General features: G+C 41.7%; 1 protein-coding gene across 2 annotated transcripts; it reads right to left on the bottom strand.

The window, feature by feature from the left end:
* Positions 1-1,321: 1,321 nt before the first annotated feature.
* On the bottom strand, positions 1,322-19,309 carry RNF2 (ring finger protein 2). Of its 2 annotated transcripts, none has more exons than XM_035121343.3 (7): positions 19,048-19,309; positions 8,577-8,665; positions 8,152-8,312; positions 6,126-6,341; positions 5,220-5,492; positions 4,830-5,001; positions 1,322-3,608 (listed from the first exon to the last, which is right to left on the bottom strand). In XM_035121343.3, exons 2-7 carry the CDS (start codon positions 8,661-8,663, stop codon positions 3,507-3,509), a joined length of 1,011 nt encoding a protein of 336 aa, XP_034977234.1. In that variant the 5' UTR covers positions 8,664-8,665; positions 19,048-19,309; the 3' UTR covers positions 1,322-3,506. The 2 variants fall into 2 exon arrangements, with proteins under 2 accessions (XP_034977234.1, XP_060132637.1); XM_060276654.2 differs by lacking the exon at positions 19,048-19,309 and adding an exon at positions 14,833-15,243.
* Between the last annotated feature and the right edge of the window lie 1,393 nt (positions 19,310-20,702).

The raw sequence follows: 20,702 nt of genomic DNA, 5'->3' as shown, positions 1-20,702 counted from the left end.
TTTTGAGGCTTTGCCTGTGTTTGGTACTGCCCCCCTTTTCTCTTTGTGTGTAAATACTCAGATCAGGATTTCCTCTCCATTTTTACATTTAGTACTGCAGCACTTTTCATGGACTGCTTCATTTGGTTAAGTTTTTTAGTGTTCTAACTTTTCTTATATTATACAATGATATTACAAGATTACCACCACAGGGCACAGCTATACATTTACTGAGGTTACTGATTTTAGTAAAGTGTCATTCCAGAAAGTCCAAGACTGGGTAAATTATGACTAATTCTAATTGAGGGTGCATGCTAATATAGCAGCAGACTACAGTGGTACCTCAGAAGTCAGACGGAATCTGTTCCGGAAGTCTGTTTGACTTCCAAAACATTCAGAAACCAATGCATGGCTTGGCTGCAGGAAGCTCATGCAGCCAATTAGAAGCGGTGTCTGACGTTAGGGTTCCAAATAACATTCGCAAACTGGAACACTCACTTCCAAATTTGTGGCATTCGGGAGCCAAAACGTTCGACTTGCAAGGCATTTGTGAACCAAGGTACAACTGTACTTGCAAATACCCTGTTTCTCATATTTTAAGACATACCCATAAAATAAGCCATAGCAGGATTTTTAAGCATTCAAGGCATATAAGGCATACCCCGAAAATAAGACATAGTGATAGGCGCAGCAGCAATGCCGGCCGCAGGAGGAGGAGGAAAAAATAAATATAAGACGTGTCTTATAATATGAGAAACACGGTACACCAATATAAGCAGATGTTAATGTGCAATTATTCATGGCTTCCCTTTTTGAAGAGGTACCCATTTTGTGTTTTTGAAAGTAGATTTTATTTTAAAGAGACAACCATCTCTTCCTTATATGAAATGGCAGAGGACCCTTGCATGTACTTGTGTGTCCATCCCTACAGGCAACTGCTCCAGAATGGAGTCACACTGGTAGTAGAATTGGAATAAAAACAAGTTCTCTGACCCTCTCCTAAAGGCACACACAAGAGCAGCAGCTCTAAACACTCTTCTTCTTAAATTACATTAACACTGGAATGATGGGATTATAAAAGGGTGCAGACAGCCTCACAAATCTAAGGGGTCAGTTCTTGGCTGGCCAGGGAGTAGATACCACCTACTCTACATCTTATTCCTCTTTACAATTTCTCCCACCTCCCTTGAGGTGTTCAGGGTGTGTGTGTGTGCCTTGAAGTCCGAGAATCACAGCCATTCCAAAGGCTCTGCTTGTGAAAGAGTGGCAGTAGCAGACATGAAGATGCAACATGTTCTGATATGTGTAATTTAGTCACAGTACTAAAGTCACAGAGCAATGGTTTGATCAAAACAGCTACTTTATGTATTAAAGTAAATATAAATACTTAGTGAATTCACTGTAACATGGAAGTAAAAATTCACATTCTCCCACACTAAGCTGGGACCACCACACATCCCCTAGGTAGATAAGCTTTCAGAATTTTACAGACATTTCATCTGCTTACAGGGCTAAACATTATCTTGGGTAAATCACAATGCAAATTTGTTTCTCTGCAGGTATTTGCCCATACAAAAGCATTTTTTTCACATAAAAACAAACCTGATTATATTTAGTGGACATGCACTAGAAATCTATATAAATTGTACATTACACCAAATATACTGAACAAAACCAAAACAGGCATGGTACAACTTCCCTTCCCACCCCGACTTCTAGTACTGTAATTGTAAATTTCATGGCACATACTGCTAGCATAATTTTGGAATGTCTGATATTGAAGAGATATTCATAATGGGAGCATTTTACGACAGTGCTAAAAGAAAGTTAAGAGCAGAAAGCCATGTTTCCTCTGAAGGTCTTCCTAAAAGGCCAGGATATTAAGGGAAAGCAAGACACTTGAGTGCGCAATTTTGAAGCTCAACCCTAATTAGGAACATTCCCTTTCCCAATACAAAAGGCAGATATCTATATACTGCAGTGGGAATGAAAGGATTACAGTGGAATAAAGTGATCTTCGTCCTTATAGAATGGTGGCACTCTTCACTACAGTGTTATGTACCATCTCCCTTGCAAACGCTGCGTGTTATGAGCTCCGCTAACCCGGACGTAGATGCTCCCGGTTGCTACTTTTGCCCCAGAATGCGAGCGCAAGTCGCACGGCAGCAGCACGGCAGGCACCATTAGCGAAAGCGTGCCTCATGTTACGAGCGGTTTCGGGTTGAGAACAGACCTCCAGAACGAATTTAATTCGTAACCGGAGGTACCACTGTATATTATAATTATGCTCAAAATGATACACTACTGATGCCCACAGCAACCAACAACTGAAAGCATGCCCATGTGAAATTAAAAAATGCAAATACATTTTATTTATTAAGACTCTAAGTGCCAAGTGTTGTTAATATGGCTAATAAATATTTTTGAAGAAAACTCTCTCATTGCTCTGCAAAAGATATGGTGCCAGCACTTTCTGTGCCTTTTACTTCAAAACACTGAAGATTCCACATCAATAATCCCACAAATTTATAAGATGTGCAGGTATAGAGGGATGTTTGCCTTACTTTAGTTACTGTACTTTATATTGAAACCACCTGAGGGGTTATTAGTTCTAAAATGTATCAGTATTCATGGTTTCCCCCTTAACGGGCCAATGCATATATTATAACACTAGCTCCACACAGCACAGTGGAATTGTGAGCCAGCCTCAGAAACATACATTCCCTCCTTGCAGTCCCTCCCCTCTCACTCCTGAACTGTTAATCAGTACATTAACACAAAAATTAACCTGTGCTAAAGTTAACTATGGTTCTCTTAATGCAAAGTGTGTTTCAGGTTCTTAGCCAAGAGAACCCTGGCTACTCTATAACTTGAGAAAGAGGAATTGCACTAGGGCTGGTGGGAAAGTACCCATTCTCTGGGTTGCTGCCTGTGTGGGAACAGCTGGTGTTACAAGTAGCTATTTTAAATTTAACAAATGGAAGAACTCGTTACACGAACAATGTGTAAGAGTTTGCTTACTGCCATGAATATCCCTTCTGGCCCCCAGCATCAGCAGTTCCTTTAGCATCACAGGTAGCCAGTTTATCAGCAAGCCTACTCTGGCCATATGTGCTTTAACATTGCTGTAGGAAAAAAGAGTATGTTACAACCAACTCTGTTGCCTCTTATCAACACTTCTCAAGGTGCTAGTACATGTCTGCCAAGATGGAAGCCCGCCACCATGAACACATACCCCCTAGGGAATCTTTGCTGCACCTAAGATCGTGCACATAGAACAAGAGCTACCAAATAAAAAAAGCAGATTGGACAGCAATGGTGGAATGTACCGATCATTCAGTCCTCCAGGGGGCAGGGAAAATATATACAAGTATCACACCAAATACTGCCTAATAATAAGGGTATTTCATCAAGGAATCCAAGTCTTGAAGCAGTTCTCCACGATGCAGAAGATGGTGTTTCGCTTATTTAAAGTAAACCAAAGCTATAAAAGCCATTACAGTTCCAACTCAAAGCCTTTGTCAGTCTTATTTGTGTTCCTTTGTTGGTGCATAGTACAGCTCCATGGGCTTATTCACTTTCCAGTACTTTTCACTGACCAGCTCCAAGGAAAAGGAGCCATTTAAAACCTAAAGACAAAGTCAGAATTAGTGCCAAAAATCAGAAACTAAGCCAGTGTTGCTGCCACTTGAAAATGAACAGAAGACATAGCTAGGAAAATAACAAAACATTTGACAAATCACAGCTTGCAAACAGCATTAAAGAGACAGAGTGTTTAGGCACAGCAATCTATAAATAGTCTAATATAATCCAGATGTCAATTCAACTCCCAATTCTAAAGCAAGAAGCAGCTACAAATACAGTTAAGATGCTTTGCTGTATTTTGACACGTCTACAGTTCTTTTACAAAATGATTCTTGCTAGCAGAATAGGGCATATACTACTACAGTAATTAGGTACCCGTTTACCTGTGGAAAGCAGTTAAATAACTACAGCACTTAGGATTGATGCTAAGCTTTGTTAAACATGGGGTGGGAAACCGCCCCAAAGCTCTCCTGGCTCAATAGCAGCCCGAATGCAGAGAAATTGCATCACAATCCTTTTCTAACATAGACCCATTTCATTTGTCCTTCCTTCAATAGGTTAAAAACAGCATGGTGTAAATCTGTGGTGGTGACCACACTTTGGCCACTTCCAAATCCCAAGAGGGGATGCAGACCTTGCTCTCAAAAAGGTTCTGCACCCCTGGTTTAAACATAACTACACAAGTAGGATAGGCTCAAAGATGAGCACTTGTTAGTGACCATTCAGAAAGCTTTCCAGATGAGCAGAGATTTGAATCTGGGATTTCTTCAAATCCAAGCTCAACACCCCAGCTGCTATATACCACGCTCTCTCTTTAAGCAGCTTGACCATGTAATTATTTACACTGATTTTATACCAATGTTGTGCTTATGTTTCCTAGTTCACAGGCCCACTTCATACAAGTTGCATGATCAGCCTCAAGAGGAACAGAAGTACATAAAAATCCTATTCAGAAATTCCACACATTCTCCCTTTAAGTCATTTGCCATAGCAGATCCATCTCTGGCATCAACAGGGCAAGTATGGACATCTGCAAAGGGGTGCCTAGGCATGCTCACCTGAACACAAGTAGGTGCCCCTTTGTGGATGTTCTGGAGAGGATGCAGGGCTCTGGCAGCAGAGCCAAGAGATGTGGTCTTGCTTCCTTTCCATGCATTTAGCCCTGTGCATGGAGAAGAATTTCTCAATAGGACTTAAAGCAGTATCTTAAAGCTGTGGCACTTTATTTTCTCCCAATTATGGTTTTAGCTGAATCAGCTACTCACAGTAAACTGGCCATTAGCTGTAGCAATATAAATTGTGTACTGCTTCTCACTGGCTGTTTCAAGATTCATCTGATTTGACTCTCCTTTGCTTCGGAGTTCTTCCAAGGCCAATCTCACAGCTAGGTACTTGGACAAGTGATCAACTGTGGCATTGCCAGAGGTCTTTATGTACCTGCAGCAAGAACAAAGACAACCCATGTACAAAAATAAATAAATGACTGCAATTAAAAAAACATCCACAAGCAAAATGATCCGAAATATAGGTAAAGGGCAGCAACTGAGCACTTCCAAGAGCTTGTCCTGAATAGCGCACACATCCCTTCACAAAAGACTAGATCACTAACATGTACACAACACCTTCTGAAAAAAGGGACGAAAACCACGGCTTACCTTGTCTGTGCACTGTCATCATTTTCCATTAGTGTAGGATGGGGTCGGAAAACTAGTTCTATTTCACTTGCACCATCCAATACTGGGTCTATGGCAACTGTTGTATTATTATTATCCAATTCTAGCCCAGAATCATCGGAGGTTTTTGTCCTTTTGTTACTTGGCCCAGCTTCTTGATTACTGTGAGTTGAAGCATTGCTACAATGCGAGCTGTCACCGTTGTCTTCTGCTCCACTGCCATTCTCTATCTGTTGCTTCTTGCCTCTCTGTAACCTAAGAAGCATAGATAACATGTTCAAGTAAGTCATGCAACCTCTTCAGCAAGTCATTTTCAAAGACCTCACACAAGCTATCAAATATATTAGTAAGACTCCCATGATCTCAAAACAAACTGCCAGCTGACACAATCAATGCAGAACCACTGTTTAGCATGTTCCACTATTGAAGGGTTAAGTTTCTCAGATCCCAAGAAACATTCATATAGGACTGAAGCACGGTGCAAGAATGCCAAATGTAGAAAGGCATGACTGTTGCAGAGGTGGACTCTAGAACCCCAGATATCATTAAAACAGGTTTCTGTTTTCCTGCAAAAGCTCATTAAATGAAACAAGCTTAGTAAGCTTAGTCATCTTCCAATTACTGTATGGACAAAAATGGGCAGGATCATACATAACACATATTAATCTGCCTTGCAGAATAGGAACCATTTAGCCCACTTCTGTCTATCTGTAACAGCAGTTCTCAAAACCTAAACAAATACCTCTCACAACTCTGGTAGCATAATTTTTAAACTGAAATCCTGGGTTTGAGCGTAAGTCCTTTTGCACCCAATCATGTTTTTTAGCACTAAGCTGCACTTCCCCACACCCTCCAATTTCTAATTCCCAAGTACTTGGAGTCCCTTACCTGTTCAGGGCCTGGATTTTCAGACCCTCCTCAATGCTATGGCTCAGAGCCTGCTGGTTATTGTGCTTACTGATCCTTGCTAGAACTCTCTCCTGATGGGCTTCATATTCATCACGACTTGGATAAATTTTACTGATAAGGGCATCAAAGTTTGGGTCTGGTCTCAGTGACCTCTTAGAAACGAGTTTTTTACGGCAAGTAGGGCATTCTTTGTTTCTAAGAGAAAAGGAGAAAAACAGTTCCACAAGTATGCTCTTCATATCATGCTTTGTAACAGTCTTAATTGGTCCCTTCTTATTGAAATATGGCTTGCCAAACCCTGTCGTATTGGATATAGTCACATTTTGCACATCACACAATTCAAGCACCTGATGCAAACAGATTTGTTATACTCACTTCACAGTTGCTTATTTTCAGTTACTACTCTTCAGTTAGACATTACAGGTTTCTAGACTAGTTGGTAAAGGCTAAGCTTATTTTGAGGTATTTCACTTCAGTTCCTTAACCTAGCTGTTGAGGTATTACAGCTAATCACTCATTAGGTGGGGAATGAGAATCGAGAGACACAATTCCTTACACGTCCCCTTCTTAAGTCAGAAAAAGACACCAAGAAGTTTCTTGCTGCCAGTGCAGTACCTGACTTGAACCAGCGAGTCCTAGGTTCAAAACCTTGATATGAAGTTATCTGGGTGACACTGAGTCAAGTCTCTATTCTACAAGTTGGTTGTGATGGTAAATTGGGATGGGGCGTCATGGCTAAAGTCTTTGAGGGCAGAAACTGGAAAATGCTGGAAGATTCTAGTTAATTCTGGAAGGTTCATTTCTGTTGCAAATATTGTTTTGACCAGGGGTCAACAAACTTCTTCAGCAGGGGGCCAGTCCACTGTCCCTCAGACGTTGTGGGGGGGGTCAGACTTTTTTGGGGGGGGGAATGATGCAAGAGCACCATGATGCAAGAGCAACGCACGCGCTGGCGATCCATGTGGCAATTTCCAGACCGTCTGCGGGCCAGATCCAGAAGGCAGTTGGGCCTGATCCATCTCATGGGCCTTAGTTTGCCTACCCATGGTTTTGACTATCTGAAGGTCACGCTGAGCTATGAGAGATAAATTTGTGCACTCAGTGAGCTGATCATTCTCTCTGTCACCTTCATTTGTACCTCATGTTTGCAGTTTTTTCTCTGAATTTTTTTTTGTAACGAAGGCCTTTTGCCTTTAGTAAAAGTTTTTCTTTTACTCAGCGTGTTTTATTACTACACGACGCATCCACTCCAAATACACGCTTCTGGGACTCTACCATTCATCAGGACACAGAGTGCCTAGGAATGTTAGGATCTAATCCATCAGGGGGAGCCATACCATGTAAACTCCTTGGAGGAAGGACAGAATAAAAATAAAGTAACTGCAAATGCTTCTCTATCCTCTAATGCTAAACAATTAAGATTTGGGAATTGTGGCCCTGGCTGGCTGTCAACTTTGGGGAGGGAGGGGGGGGAAGTAAAGTAAAAGGGTGATCTTCAACTAAGCTTTACTCAGAGCAGACACACTGAAATTAATGAACATAGAATCATAGAGTTGGAAGGGACCAACGCCCTGCAATGCAGGAATCTCAACTAAAGCATTCATGACAGAAGGCTGTTAATTTCAATGGGTCTACTCTGAATAAAGCTTACTTGAATACTAAAAAAATTTTTGGGGAGGTTCTTTACATTTTACCCAGAATCCCAAGGTACTTCTCAAGTTCTGTAACCAATCCAGATAGTGGAACATCGGTTTACGAACGTGATCCATTCCACGGAGGCGTTCGCTCGCCGAAAGCATGCTTCTGAGCGTGTGCGAAGCGCCGATAGAGCGCTTCTGTGCACGCTGCGCAGATCGCATCTGCGCATCCGACGCTGCGGAACTCGGATGTAAACACTTCCAGGTCCACGGCGTTCGTAAACAGAGGCGTTTGTAAATGGGACTGTTTGTAAACCGAGGTACCACTGTAGAGAGTTTTTTAAAGATGCTTGTATCACCATACTTACCCACTTCTCAGGGCTGTGATTATACAATCAGCACAAAAACGATGCAGACATTCCTTAGTAGTCATGGTGTTCTTCAACATATCCAAACAAATGGGACACATCAGCTCACTGTGGAGGCTTCGTGGTGACACCACTATTTCCAAGCCATCTGTTATTGCTTCCTAATGATAAAAGTTATATAGAGTTTCAGGCAATTGTTTCCTGGCCAAGCTGAAGTTGCTATTTTTTAAAATGCCTCATAATAATCATGGAAAACATTTCCTCTTTATTTCTGGCAAATGCAAGTAAGATTTGAGTTTTGTTGCAATACTCTAGCTGATAAATTAGCATTTGGGGGGGCAGTGTGCATTCACATCTGTAACTTAAGCAAAGATGTTTTTTTATAAAAAAAAAAAACACACACACACACAACATCTCTTTAGTACCTGAGGTGTTCTTTGAAGTTCATACAAGCTGAGCTCCCATGTTTTGCTCAAAGGCTGCGTTCCATTTGTCTGCACAGCCTGAGACATGGCTAGAAGAAAAGAGAAACATGAAAATCAAGCATTTTAAGAGGTCATGCAGATTGGGCATTTTCACAGGTGGACTTATTTCACAAGACACACACAATGTGATTCTCATTGCTTCCGGGGGACTGCACAGCACTGTGTGGAGTAAGTGACCAACCCAGCCCCTTTGCTCTGTTCCAGAGGACTTTGGAAGGTCTGGGATCATTGTCTCACTTCCTCCTCAAAGCCAGGCCCTGTCAGAAGCAGCATGTCTCTCATCACTTCTCATAAGAAGCAACAGCAATCATGCCAGGCCTTCATGACACTTTTGACAACTCATGAGGCAGTGTGAAGTGGAATAATGACCCATTCTTCCCTCAGGTCCAATGGAAGCAGAAATCAAGTTTTAGCTAGTCTTAGTAGTAAATAGTAGCTGAGAATATGTGTTGCAATCGGCAGCTATCTGCCTTCCTCACATTCTTCTGCAGAAGTTAGATGACTTGTGGCTGCCTACAAAGTCCAGCCAAAACTGTGGGCCTCCAAGTGAGCAAGAAGTCAATATTCCTAGGTGAACCAATGGGCCAATATCTTGTTCCCATTTTGCAATTGAAGCGATAGTAGGATTGCCTCTTTTATTAGGAAGACATATACCAGCCGACAAGCAACTTCTACAAAGTAGTAACACTGCAGTTTTTGTTCCTCTTTAATTTCCAGTTCAATTAAAAGGGTTTAGAGTCCAAAGCACTGCATATTGTTTCCATTTCAGATTCCATTTCGTTCTTTATCAGCTCATCTTTTGTACCAATGTTGAACACTGATTATCTACAGAAAATACTAATATACTACTGCAGCTGTCTCCAATATTATAACTAATAGGCACAGCAGAATTTCTTATGTGAAGGCAGAAAATTAAGAACATGTTTATGACATTAAGTGTCACTAAGCCATAAGAAGGTTATTATATTTGTCAGCAGAAACTAATAAGTTTTAATAAGGTCATTAGAGCTACACATTTTCTATCACACAAATATAAAAACATCTTCCATGAAGCCGTGCTTAATGTATAAAAACTTATCAGCTGATGAATTTTATAAAAATATAAATATCCCTTAAGCTACATTGTTGAAATAAGATTCAGTTTTTGAACATCATTAATTTTAAATTATTTGTATGTGCCCAGAATTCCAGCAGATCCCCAAATCCTATTGCAATACACTGCCACTATATTGTGTCGACCACAGCAAACTATGGCAAGTTCTTAAAGAAATGGGAGTGCCTGATCACCTCATCTGTCTCCTGAGAAATCTCTATGTGGGACAAGAAGCTACAGTTAGAACTGGATATGGAACTGATTGGTTCAAAATTGGGAAAGGAGTACAACAAGGCTGTATATTGTCTCCCTGCTTATTTAACTTGTATGCAGAATTCATCATGCGAAAGGCTGAACTGGATGAATTCCAAACTGGAATTAAAATTACCAGAAGAAATATCAGCAACCTCAGATATGCAGATGACACAACCTTGATGGCAGAAAGTGAGGAGGAATTAAAGAACCTTTTAATGCGGGTGAAAGAGGAGAGCACAAAATATGGTCTGAAGCTCAACATCAAAAAAACCAAGATCATGGCCACTGGTCCCATCACCTCCTGGCAAGTAGAATGGAAAGAAATGGAGGCAGTGAGAGATTTTACTTTCTTGGGCTCCATGATCACTGCAGATAGTGACAGCAGTCACGAAATTATAAGACGCCTGCTTCTTGGGAGAAAAGCAATGACAAACCTAGACAACATCTTAAAAAGCAGAGACATCACCTTGCCGACAAAGGTCTGTATAGTTAAAGCTATGGTTTTCCCAGTAGTGATGTATGGAAGTGAGAGCTGGACCATATAGAAGGCTGATCCCCGAAGAATTGATGCTTTTGAATTATGGTGCTGGAGGAGACTCTTGAGAGTCCCATGGACTGCAAGAAGATCAAACCTATCCATTCTGAAGGAAATCAGCCCTGAGTGCTCACTGGAAGGACAGATCCTGAAGCTGAGGCTCCAATACTTTGGGCACCTCATGAGAAGAGAAGCCAACCCGAATATACAAGCACGAATGAACAGACTGTGTACATGGTTAAAGGTATGAAGAAGGTAGTCCCGATCAGGGGGGAGGGGGGAGGACTGGGGGGAAAGGGAAAAAAAGGCAAATTGTAGAGATACGTGGAATGAACTTATGCTTTTGTTATGTAAACCTAGTAAAGTAAATAAATAAATAAATAAAAGTTTGGAGGAAGATTAAGAAGAATAAAAAATCATGGGAAAATAAGAATCTATCTATTCTAGGCAGGGTAAGAGTGGCCAAAATGTTTCTGGTACCAAAACTCCTATACTTATTTCAAGTAATTCCACTACCCATTAGGAAAATATGGTTTAAAACATGGAATAACGCATTCAAAAATTGGATTTTTGGGAGCAAAAGAGTGAGAACCCCAGACACAGTAAAGTACGCACCGCAAGAAGAGATGGGATGGGGAATACCGAATTTAGAATTCTATTATGAAACATTCCAATTAAAAAAATCTAAGAGATATTGGATATAAAGATGGGATTAAATGGATAAGGCTGGAAAATGAAATAAACGAAGGAATAGGAAGGGAAGGGATATTTAATAGAGACATCAACACGGCTTGGAAGAAGAAAATAGGCCCAAGGAAAACAGGGTTAGGAATCTGGAAAAAATGGAACATGAAATGGATGCCAATATATTCAAGGTGGATGCCGTTAAAATATATGCAGAAGGGCCAAAGGGAACTTGGATGGTGGAAGAAATTGTACATTCCACTTCTAAGGGTGGGAGCCTACATTAGCTGGGCTACCTCATTACTTCAAATGCATTTAGCTTCTGAAGGGAGGTTTTCAACAGGTACAGAATGGTGTGTTTTTTTAAAAAAATACAGTGTGATATATTTTTAAAAAATAAACATGGAAGCATTACATAGGAAAAAAATTAATAATTCTCAACTTTTTTAAAAAAAAACCCAACCATAAAGAAAATTTCTGTGAAATCTGTTAAGCAAATACCTGACCTAGCACTCAGTCAAGAACGTTTTAAATTCCATTTGCCACACAACATATATCTTGGCTGTGGTTAAGACTGTAGCAAATGCACACTTTTTGTGATTTGATACAGACTGACCAGCTCTCTAAGAACTTTCTCTTGTTCCAAATTCTTCTAAAAACCTTTTACTACTGACAAGTGGAGTACAGCAAGATTGGAGGAATGCAACTCCTTCAATAAATCCACGCTGTATCAAGTTTCAAAAGCACTGAACATGATGACTTGTGCCTCCAGAAAGCTTGTAAGCATTAGGGCACACAGTCTCTGAATGTTAAGAGTGCATCATGGCTAATAATCAGCAATCTCCTTGACAGAACATGTCCAGCACCCCAAGGACACAAGCAGATGTAAATTACCACAACTAGAACATTATGCTGCTGTAGCAGTTAGTTTAGCAACTACTCAAAGCAACACATGATGGATTGGGGGGGGGGGATAAGCTGAATGCCTCTGATTGGGTCTGAAAAAGTCCGCTGCAGATACACACCTCACTGTACTGATTGCTGCTAGGGACCAAGGGAGAAATGCTATGGTGCTGCAGAGCTTCTGTTTCCTTCCCCATTCCTCGTCCCAAAGCTCATGAAGCACACACATTCTGATTATATTCTGAACTGTTGTTAATTTTATTATTTCGTGTAAGCTGCCCTGCAAGTGGAAACATTGTAGGGTAGGGTATAAATGGCTTAAGTAAAATAAAGAATGGCCTCTTCATTTTCCATTTGCCTAGTTAGCCCCATGCCTGGAGAGAGAAACTGTATTTGCTTTGTTAGGACCGATTTATATACCGTATGGGGCTCTAAGATCAATTCCCAGTATAAAAATATGCACACAGCGGTCTTTATTAAGAACATCCACATACGCAAGTTGTGCTCTTTGCTTTCAAATATAAACAGTGATTGAGATGCCTTTGGTTTTGTACATTTTGAAGAGGAGGGGAGGGAAGGTGCAATTTATATTATGGAAACCACAGTTAATGCTCTTTTTGTATGAAGTGACCCTTAAGCTTTTATTTATTACACTTTATTATTATTATTAAGCAAATTTGTATACCACTCTTAATTTGAAGATCACAGGGTGGTGCACAACATAAAAGTGCAAAATAAGAACACAAAATGTGCAACAAAACAAAACGAAAGCAAGCCAATAACCCCAGCTTCCACAACCGCTTTTAAAAGGCCATAGATTGTTTAATCTGCCAAAGGCCTGGTTATAGAGAAACATTTTTGCCTAGCGCCTAAAGAAACACTGGGCTAATTAAACAATCTATGGTGGCAACTCGTTACCCATGCCCAGTTTATTTGAATTCTCCTCTACCTTCAGTCATGATCAATTTGCCTGAGCTTAAGCAACTGTCCTACTGACCTGACCTACTCAAACAAACACCAACTTCTCTTTTTTCCATTGATTGTCAAAGCCAAATGTGAACAGTAGTAAACCATTCAAGACTGATCCACTTATTTCTCCCAATTAGTTCATAATGGTTGAACAGGTAGATAGGCAGCTACTGTATTTTTGCTGTTTAACACACACAAGTAAAGGAAATGTGTCTACATCCTAGAATTATGTGATTCAGGAGGATGAAAGCAAGAGAAGATTGTGAAACTTTTCAGACAAGACTACATATTCTGGATTCAATGCAGCAGCAAATATTTCCCCATTATGTTATAATTCATAATTTTTTACAGAAGAGTTCATTAAAAGGGAGAGTTAAATCATACCCATTGATTTCAACAAGCTGTTGTATGATGAATGTAACAAAAGTGCTTTGAATGTTTAAATCACCTTTCTATTTTTAAAAGGATGTGAACAATAAAAAAAAACTAATCTTAAAAAATCCAGAAAAAGAGAACAAACACCATTGTACCAATTTAAATGACAGTAAAATGGACCACAGGATAGTGCTATCCTGTTCTTAATAGCAAAATTATACTGTTTTGAGACCACACTGAATCTTTCTGCATTTTGTTTTGGAAGCACCTTACTGGATGAAAAAATTGTAGCTGATAATTGTTTTCTTTAGAAGCAAGGGCAAGAATGAAGCATTGATCAGTCACGATTTGTTTTAAACAGTCTCTCATTTCCAATACAGTTGTACCTTGGAAGTCGAACAGAATCCTTTCCAGAAGTCCGTTCGACTTCCAAAACACTCTACTTCCAAAGCGCGGCTTCTGATTGGCTGCAGGAAGCTCCTGCAGCCAATTGGAAGCCGCAGAAGCCCCGTGGGACGTTCAGCATCTAAAAGAACGTTCGAAAACCGGAACACTCACTTCTGGTTTTCGATTGCTCAGGAGCCGAAACGACTCCAAAGGTGTTTGGGAGCCAAGGTACGACTGTAGTTGAGGCACTTCAACTACGACTGTAGTGGAGGCACACTTCATCTTACACCTCTACTCTTTTAAGAAAGAATACTCCGCCCCAAGAATCTCACATGCTGTTTTCCCCATAACTCACTTAACCGAGGGGAAGTAGAGTTTCATGTAAAGCAGGAGTGGGGAACCTCAGGCTTGGGAACCAAATATGGCCCTCCAAATTTCTGTGCCTGCTTTTGTGACCCTTTACAGGCCATGCCTCCTCCTTAGACTACACCCCTCACTGGTCTGGTTCCACACTCTCCTCAAGTGCTCATCTGGCTCTAATGTGTCCTGGAACTGTCATAATACCTAGTTTGTCTGGATGTAGGGTCAGATGTGTCCAAACCTCTGATTTTTGCACAGCTGGAACATAGCCAACTGTACATGATGGAATGCCACCCTCAGGTTCAAACTGGTGCCTGATATAACGAGACAACCGACAAGATGCTTTGAAGAATATGGTTAATTCTCTTGCATCATGAGCATGTTTTCCCCTTGGGAGAAATAAGACCTTTGAGAGGAGATTTAGATTAGGGGAAATGGCTTGGGGTGAGGACGGTGTCCCATAGGCACTGTGGAAAGTAATTAATCCTTTTGCATTTTTGGCATCATGAGCAACAGGGGCTGTGCTGCCCTTGTGGGCTCCCCAGAGAATGCTGGAAAAGATGGCCCATTTTATCAAATCCAGCAGAGCTCCTCTGTAATACATTTGCAAATCAGCCATAAGTTATTAACTTAACTGAGCTTCCATGTTCACAAGCAGTATATCTCTGAATACCAGCTACTGGAAAGAAACAGAGGGTTGGTCACTGTGAGAACAGCTGCTTGACTACATGGGCCAGCTTTGGCCAGACCCAGTTGCAGGGCACTTCTGATGTTCTTAAGTTTTTAGGATTCTTGCTTTCATGTCCTGCTGGTGGGTTTCCCAGAGGCACTGAAAAGTAGGGTGCGTGGGTAGTTAATTCTTTTGCCTTTTTGCATCCTGAGAATGTTTTCCCCTTAAGACAAACAGAAGACTTGGGAGAGAGTTGTTAGGGAAAATGGTGAGCCATGCGGAGGTTTACCCCATCTCCATCCTCATTCTTCCCCACACATTTTTTAAATAGGGATTGCATGTTTGCTAGCGCTGACTGGTTGTATGGAAAATGCATCTGGAAGACAAAATGTATGAGGAGTTAGTGGCCTGACACGGAGCCCTCCCTGCCTCTATCCCTTCCCCCTCCTTCTCCTGTTAGGTTTCTGATGATGAATGTTTTGAGAACAGTCTTAGATGTTCTGGGAACGTTGGAAAGAGGTGAAGCCCCCCCTCCCCCAGCTGCCTAATCAGTTTGGGAGGATAGTGCTGGGTACATTCTCTCATGTTTTGAGAAAGTGAGGCATTGGGAGGGAGTGGCTAATGGATGATCTGCATGTAGTCAAGTCTTGGAAGCCACACAGGCTGTCTATAAAATCTGACGGTTTGGGCAGAGTTTCTCTGAAGCTCGTGCACAGACTGATCAGCTGCAGGGCTGTGCAAACTGAGGCTATCTGGGGGAGTCGCTTTGAGGCTTCTTGAGGGTTTCCAAGTGGCAGATTGAAGTGCTTGCTTGGTATATATATAATTGCTTGCTGTTTTAGAACAAAATCTTTTATCTTCTCACTCACTTGTGTATTTTGTATTGCTTCTGAATCTCATTTTAAAAGAACCACCTTGCCTTTGGACAGACGTTGGTCAGATATTGTCAGTTGGGCACTATTATTTGACCATAGTCAAATACTTCATTAAGTTAATTATGCCTGAAGAATGGGCTTTCTGTCTACTTAGCAGATCACTTTTAAAGTGACACTTGCCCTTTCTTTGTAGTCACTGTTACTTTGCTTTATTTCTGTTTTAATTACATTGGGCAATAATAATAATTTATTATTTATACCCTGCCCATCTGGCTGGGTTTCCCCAGCCATTCTGGGCAGTTTCCAACAAAAATATTAAAATGCAATAATTTATTAAACATTAAAAGCTTCCCTAAACAGGGCTGCCTTCAGATGTCCTCTAAAAGTCTAGTAGTTGTTTTTCTCTTTGACATCTGGTGGGAGGGCGTTCCACAGGGTGGGTGCCACTACCAAGAAGGCCCTCTGCCTGGTTCCCTGTAACTTGGCTTCTCACAGCGAGGGAACCGCCAGAAGGCCCTCAGCACTGGACCTCAGAACGATGGAGGTGAAGACTCTCCTTCGGGTATACTGGACCGAGGGAGGCCGTTTAGGGCTTTAAAGATTCAACAATATTCAACATTGTGCACATGGAGGACAAGCTCACACATGGATTCTTTTCCTCACCTTTCAGCCACCACTACCCCCATGAAAGCCTCCATAGAGAGTCAGGGGAGAGACTTAGCAGGATGTGGGATGAGCTGTATAGCACTGCAGTGAGAGAATGCCCAAAAATCTGATGGAATAATCCTGTGCTAGCAGAGTACAAAACTCTACCTTCCAATTTTGGAAGATTCCTCCACTCCTGCAACCCAGTGTTTGATAAGTCCCTAGCAGTCCTCTGGAGTAGGTTTTGTTTTTTTGAAAGGGGGTATTGGGGGCTTCAGAGGGAGCGGGTGGTGCAGAGCCTCAGAAGCTCTGAGGTTCAAATCCACAAGACGGGGTGAGCTCCCATTGTTCTGTCCCAGCTCCTGCCAACCTAGCAGTTCAAAAGCACGCCAGTGCAAGTAGATAAATAGGTATTTTACTGGGGGCTTCGGTGGGATGGTAAGGATTCATTACATGAGCTTGTATTCTACTTGTGCAGTGTTGAATTTCACCCTGACCGCTTTTTTTAAATTGAACTGTAAGTTGACACTGTTGTTCCAGGGTAAATTTCAAAGAGAAATTCAGCAAAACATTAACATTTATAAAAGGTAAAATTTGTTAACGATTATAATAATGCATTAACCGTAACATTTTAATTTCATGGTTTTGTAATTAGCATAATGTATTAAACAACCTGTTGATTGATTGGTATAGGCAGGCTATTGATTGGTATGGGCAGAGGTACAACATATTTTCTATGTGCTAGTGCTTTTTGACCATTATTTGACTGTTCAGTTGAGCAAATCCTTTTTTGAACAGTCAAACATTTAATCATGTAAATAGGGTTTTTTATATTACAAAAAAAAAACTTGCAGGACATCCCATCACAAATCTCCTATCTCTGGTTCAACTACAAATGGAACAAGCTTTGGTATTGTAAAGAAAAACACACCAGCACCACTTTAAATGAACACATTATCACAAAGCCATTTTTACTCTTCTGATAAGCCTAGCGACACATAAATGAAATGGCATCCTTGTCAGACTGAAATACTTTTAGCGCTTCTTTTAGTCTAGGTGCTCTGAGCTGGGACATCCCACATCATCCTTGGGAATTCTGCGAGAACTCACAGGAGAAATCCCTTTAAATTTACAGACCTCTCTCTAGCAAGCATACTGTAGTTCTAACCTCCCAAGGGAAACAAGAAATCAGCCAAGCAATGTTCTGCAAACAACTTACAACAGTTAAAACTCTTGACTCAGGGGAGTTTCCACCAACAGATACTCCAAAGGCACCCTCTAACACCCACTGATCACAAACAAGATGGGTGCCAAGCAAGATGCCACCCTAAAGCACACCTTTTCCTCTTATCTCTCTTTTAAAGAGATAGTGTACTCCTACATGCCCTCTGTCCACCTGAGAGCCAATGTTCTACTGTTAGCTGCAAATACAGCATGATAAGTAAATAATTCCTAGAGATCTTCCCATTAATGCAACCAGGGGAACTGTGGCAGGGAGGGCAATAGGAGAGCGGTGCCGACATTTGGGGGCACCTTTCCTAAAACGCCATTGTATTGTGCATTTTTGTGTTTTTTATTCCATATTCTTATGCTTGCAAACTGCCAGGAAATCTTCAGGTGAAACGTTTGGCGTATGAATTTAATCAATACAATTTTAAAAAATAATTTTTAAAAAACGAGATCACCACCTTCCCCAATTATGATTTGCATCGGACCAGACTGTTGTAAGGTGTGCACAATCCTTTTGTTGTTTCTGTGGCTTCTAAACTGCCTTGTGTATTGTTAACACGGAAATGTGGCATATGAATTAAAAGTGAAATAGAAAATAATAATAATAATAATAATAATAATAATAATAATAATAATAATAATGAATAAACAAAATCGAGAGTGGAAGGGAGGCACAACCAGGGACGGCAGGAAAAAAAATCGCCCCAGCCCTTTTCCTCACCCTTAATTGTTATTAATTTGGGGGAGTGGGTGGGTTAATGGCTAAATAAGAAGAGGAAAACCGACTTGTGTATTGTTAACACAGAAAGGCGGTATACAAATTGAAAGTGCAACAATAAATAAATAAAATGAAGAAACAAAATCGAAGTGGGGCGGGGAGGGACAACCGTGCCAGGGACGGCAGGAAGAAAATCGCCCCAGCCCTTTTTCTTCCCTTTAATTGTTATTATTTTGGAGGAGTGGGCGGGTTAATGGCTAAAGAAGAAGAGGAAAACCGACTTGTGTATTGTTAACACAGAAAGGCGGTATACAAATTGAAAGCGAAATGAAAATAATAATAATAATAATAATAATAACAACAACAACAACAACAATAATAATGAAATAAAAGCGAAAGGGGGCGGGGAGGGACAACCGTGCCAGGGACAGCAGGAAGAAAGGCGCCCCAACCTTTTTCTTTCTCTCTCTCTTCCTTAATTGTTACTATTGGGGGGTGGGGTGGGCGGGTGAAGAAGAAGAAGAAAGATGTGGTGAGGCGAGGAGCAAGCACCCCCACCCCTTTACACCCGAGTAAACGTGCACAGGATCCGCAACCCCCCCCCCCAAAAAAACGGAGGCTTCTCCAGCTCCATGTGGGAGGGAGAGACCCCCCCCCCCCCATTAAAGCAGCTGCCCCCCGCTTCCCTCCTCCGCCTCCGCCTTCTCCTCACCGGCCCCGCTGCTCGCCGCCTCTCGGTGGCTGGCCCGCTCCCTCCCCGTGGCTCGGCTCTCTCGCCCGTCGTCGTTGCCGCCGCCGTCGGCGCCGCCGCAGCCTCCTCTCCCGGCAGCCAGGGCTGAGGCGAGTCGACAGCGGCCGCCCCAGCCCGCTTTTCCCACCACCACCGCCTACTCCTCCTCTCCGCCTCAGCGAGCGACACAATATGGCGAGCCGCCGCCGCCGCCGCAAAGGACTCTGGGAAAAAAAAGAAAAAAGAGGGCAAGCGAGCGAATGACTTTCTTCGCAGGCTCGCGAAGGCGGGGGCGGGGCGGCTCCGGCGGGGCCCCGCCCACCAAGCCCCGCCTTCCTCCGTCCCCTCCGCGCGCCGAGGTAGCCTGAGTCGCGTAGCTTTGGGCGGGGGGGGGGGGGTAGGAAGGCTGCGCTGTCATTCGGCTAATTGGGCAACCACAGAGGGGTGCAGTGCTGAACTTTGACAACATGCATAGATATAAAATATAAAAATTCCTTCAGTAGCACCTTAAAGACCAACTAAGTTTTTATTTTGGTATGAGCTTTCGTGTGCATGCATAGATATATATATATATACACACACACACACACACATACATATAACACAATTTTATTTAATTTTTAATTTCTATACCACTTTATATTTTTAATAAAAATCTCAAAGCGGTTTACAGCATATTAAAGCAATGTTACTCCGACTTCAGGAGGAGCCTCTTTTGTAGGGCTGGGCGAGTCTGGGCCTCGCCCCCTAGGCCAGTGGAAAGGGCCTTGAGGTAGCGGCATGCCACGCCCCTGGTAACAGAAACACCTGCAAAACAATCTTAAACTCTGCTGTAGCCAAGGCCCAAGTCTAACACTTTCTCTTCTGCAACCACTTAAAAATGTCCTGTAAAATTGCTGCCTCTGAATACTGTATAGTCACCTTGAGTGCATTGCACTCAAGTATATATGATTTTCTATATAATTTTTATTGAATTTTCTGTTTTACAATTTAAAATGCTCATCTTTATATCCTTAAGATATCAATGACTTCTCTTTCCATGGTTCATTTTACATATCATAAATCCCTGCATATTTTACAAAAACTATAGCATTCAGTATTCCGTTATTACATCCATCAAAACTTGTTCACACTGTTGAATTTATCTTAATGCTGCCAGCGTTTTCAGCTGTGCACAATTATTTCCCATATATTCTCAATAAACGTTTCCCAATCTTCTTTAAACGTATGTTCTTCATGTTCTCTTATTCTATATGTTAAGTCTGCAAGCTGCGCATATTCTGCCAACTTAATCTGCCACTCTTCTTTGGTTGGGACCTCACTCGTTTTCCATTTTGGGGTGATTATCCAAATGGTTTTGGACCAGCAAGTTGTTAAAAAATCTTGCATGCTTTTGAAGCTTCCTCCTGTGTTCAGCCAAAGCTGGACAATTCATTTGCATTTTCTAAGCTATTCCCCGCCCCCGCCCCTCATTTCTGGAAGTGGGCAAGTAGCTCATAACTGTGGGCATTAACCACTGTCAATGAATGTGCATCAAGTTCGTGCTACAGTTTTTGAAACTGGTGTTAGATCTTTACCTGTTTCACAGAGGGAGTAGCTACCGCCCCCTGGGACAGAGAATGTGGAACAGGATTTTA

The sequence above is a fragment of the Zootoca vivipara genome, chromosome 7, assembly GCF_965207765.1.
Source record: "Zootoca vivipara chromosome 7, rZooViv2.hap1.1, whole genome shotgun sequence".
NCBI lineage: Eukaryota > Metazoa > Chordata > Lepidosauria > Squamata > Lacertidae > Zootoca > Zootoca vivipara.
Note: the sequence above shows the minus strand (reverse complement) of the source record. Positions and strands in the feature narration are given on the sequence as shown.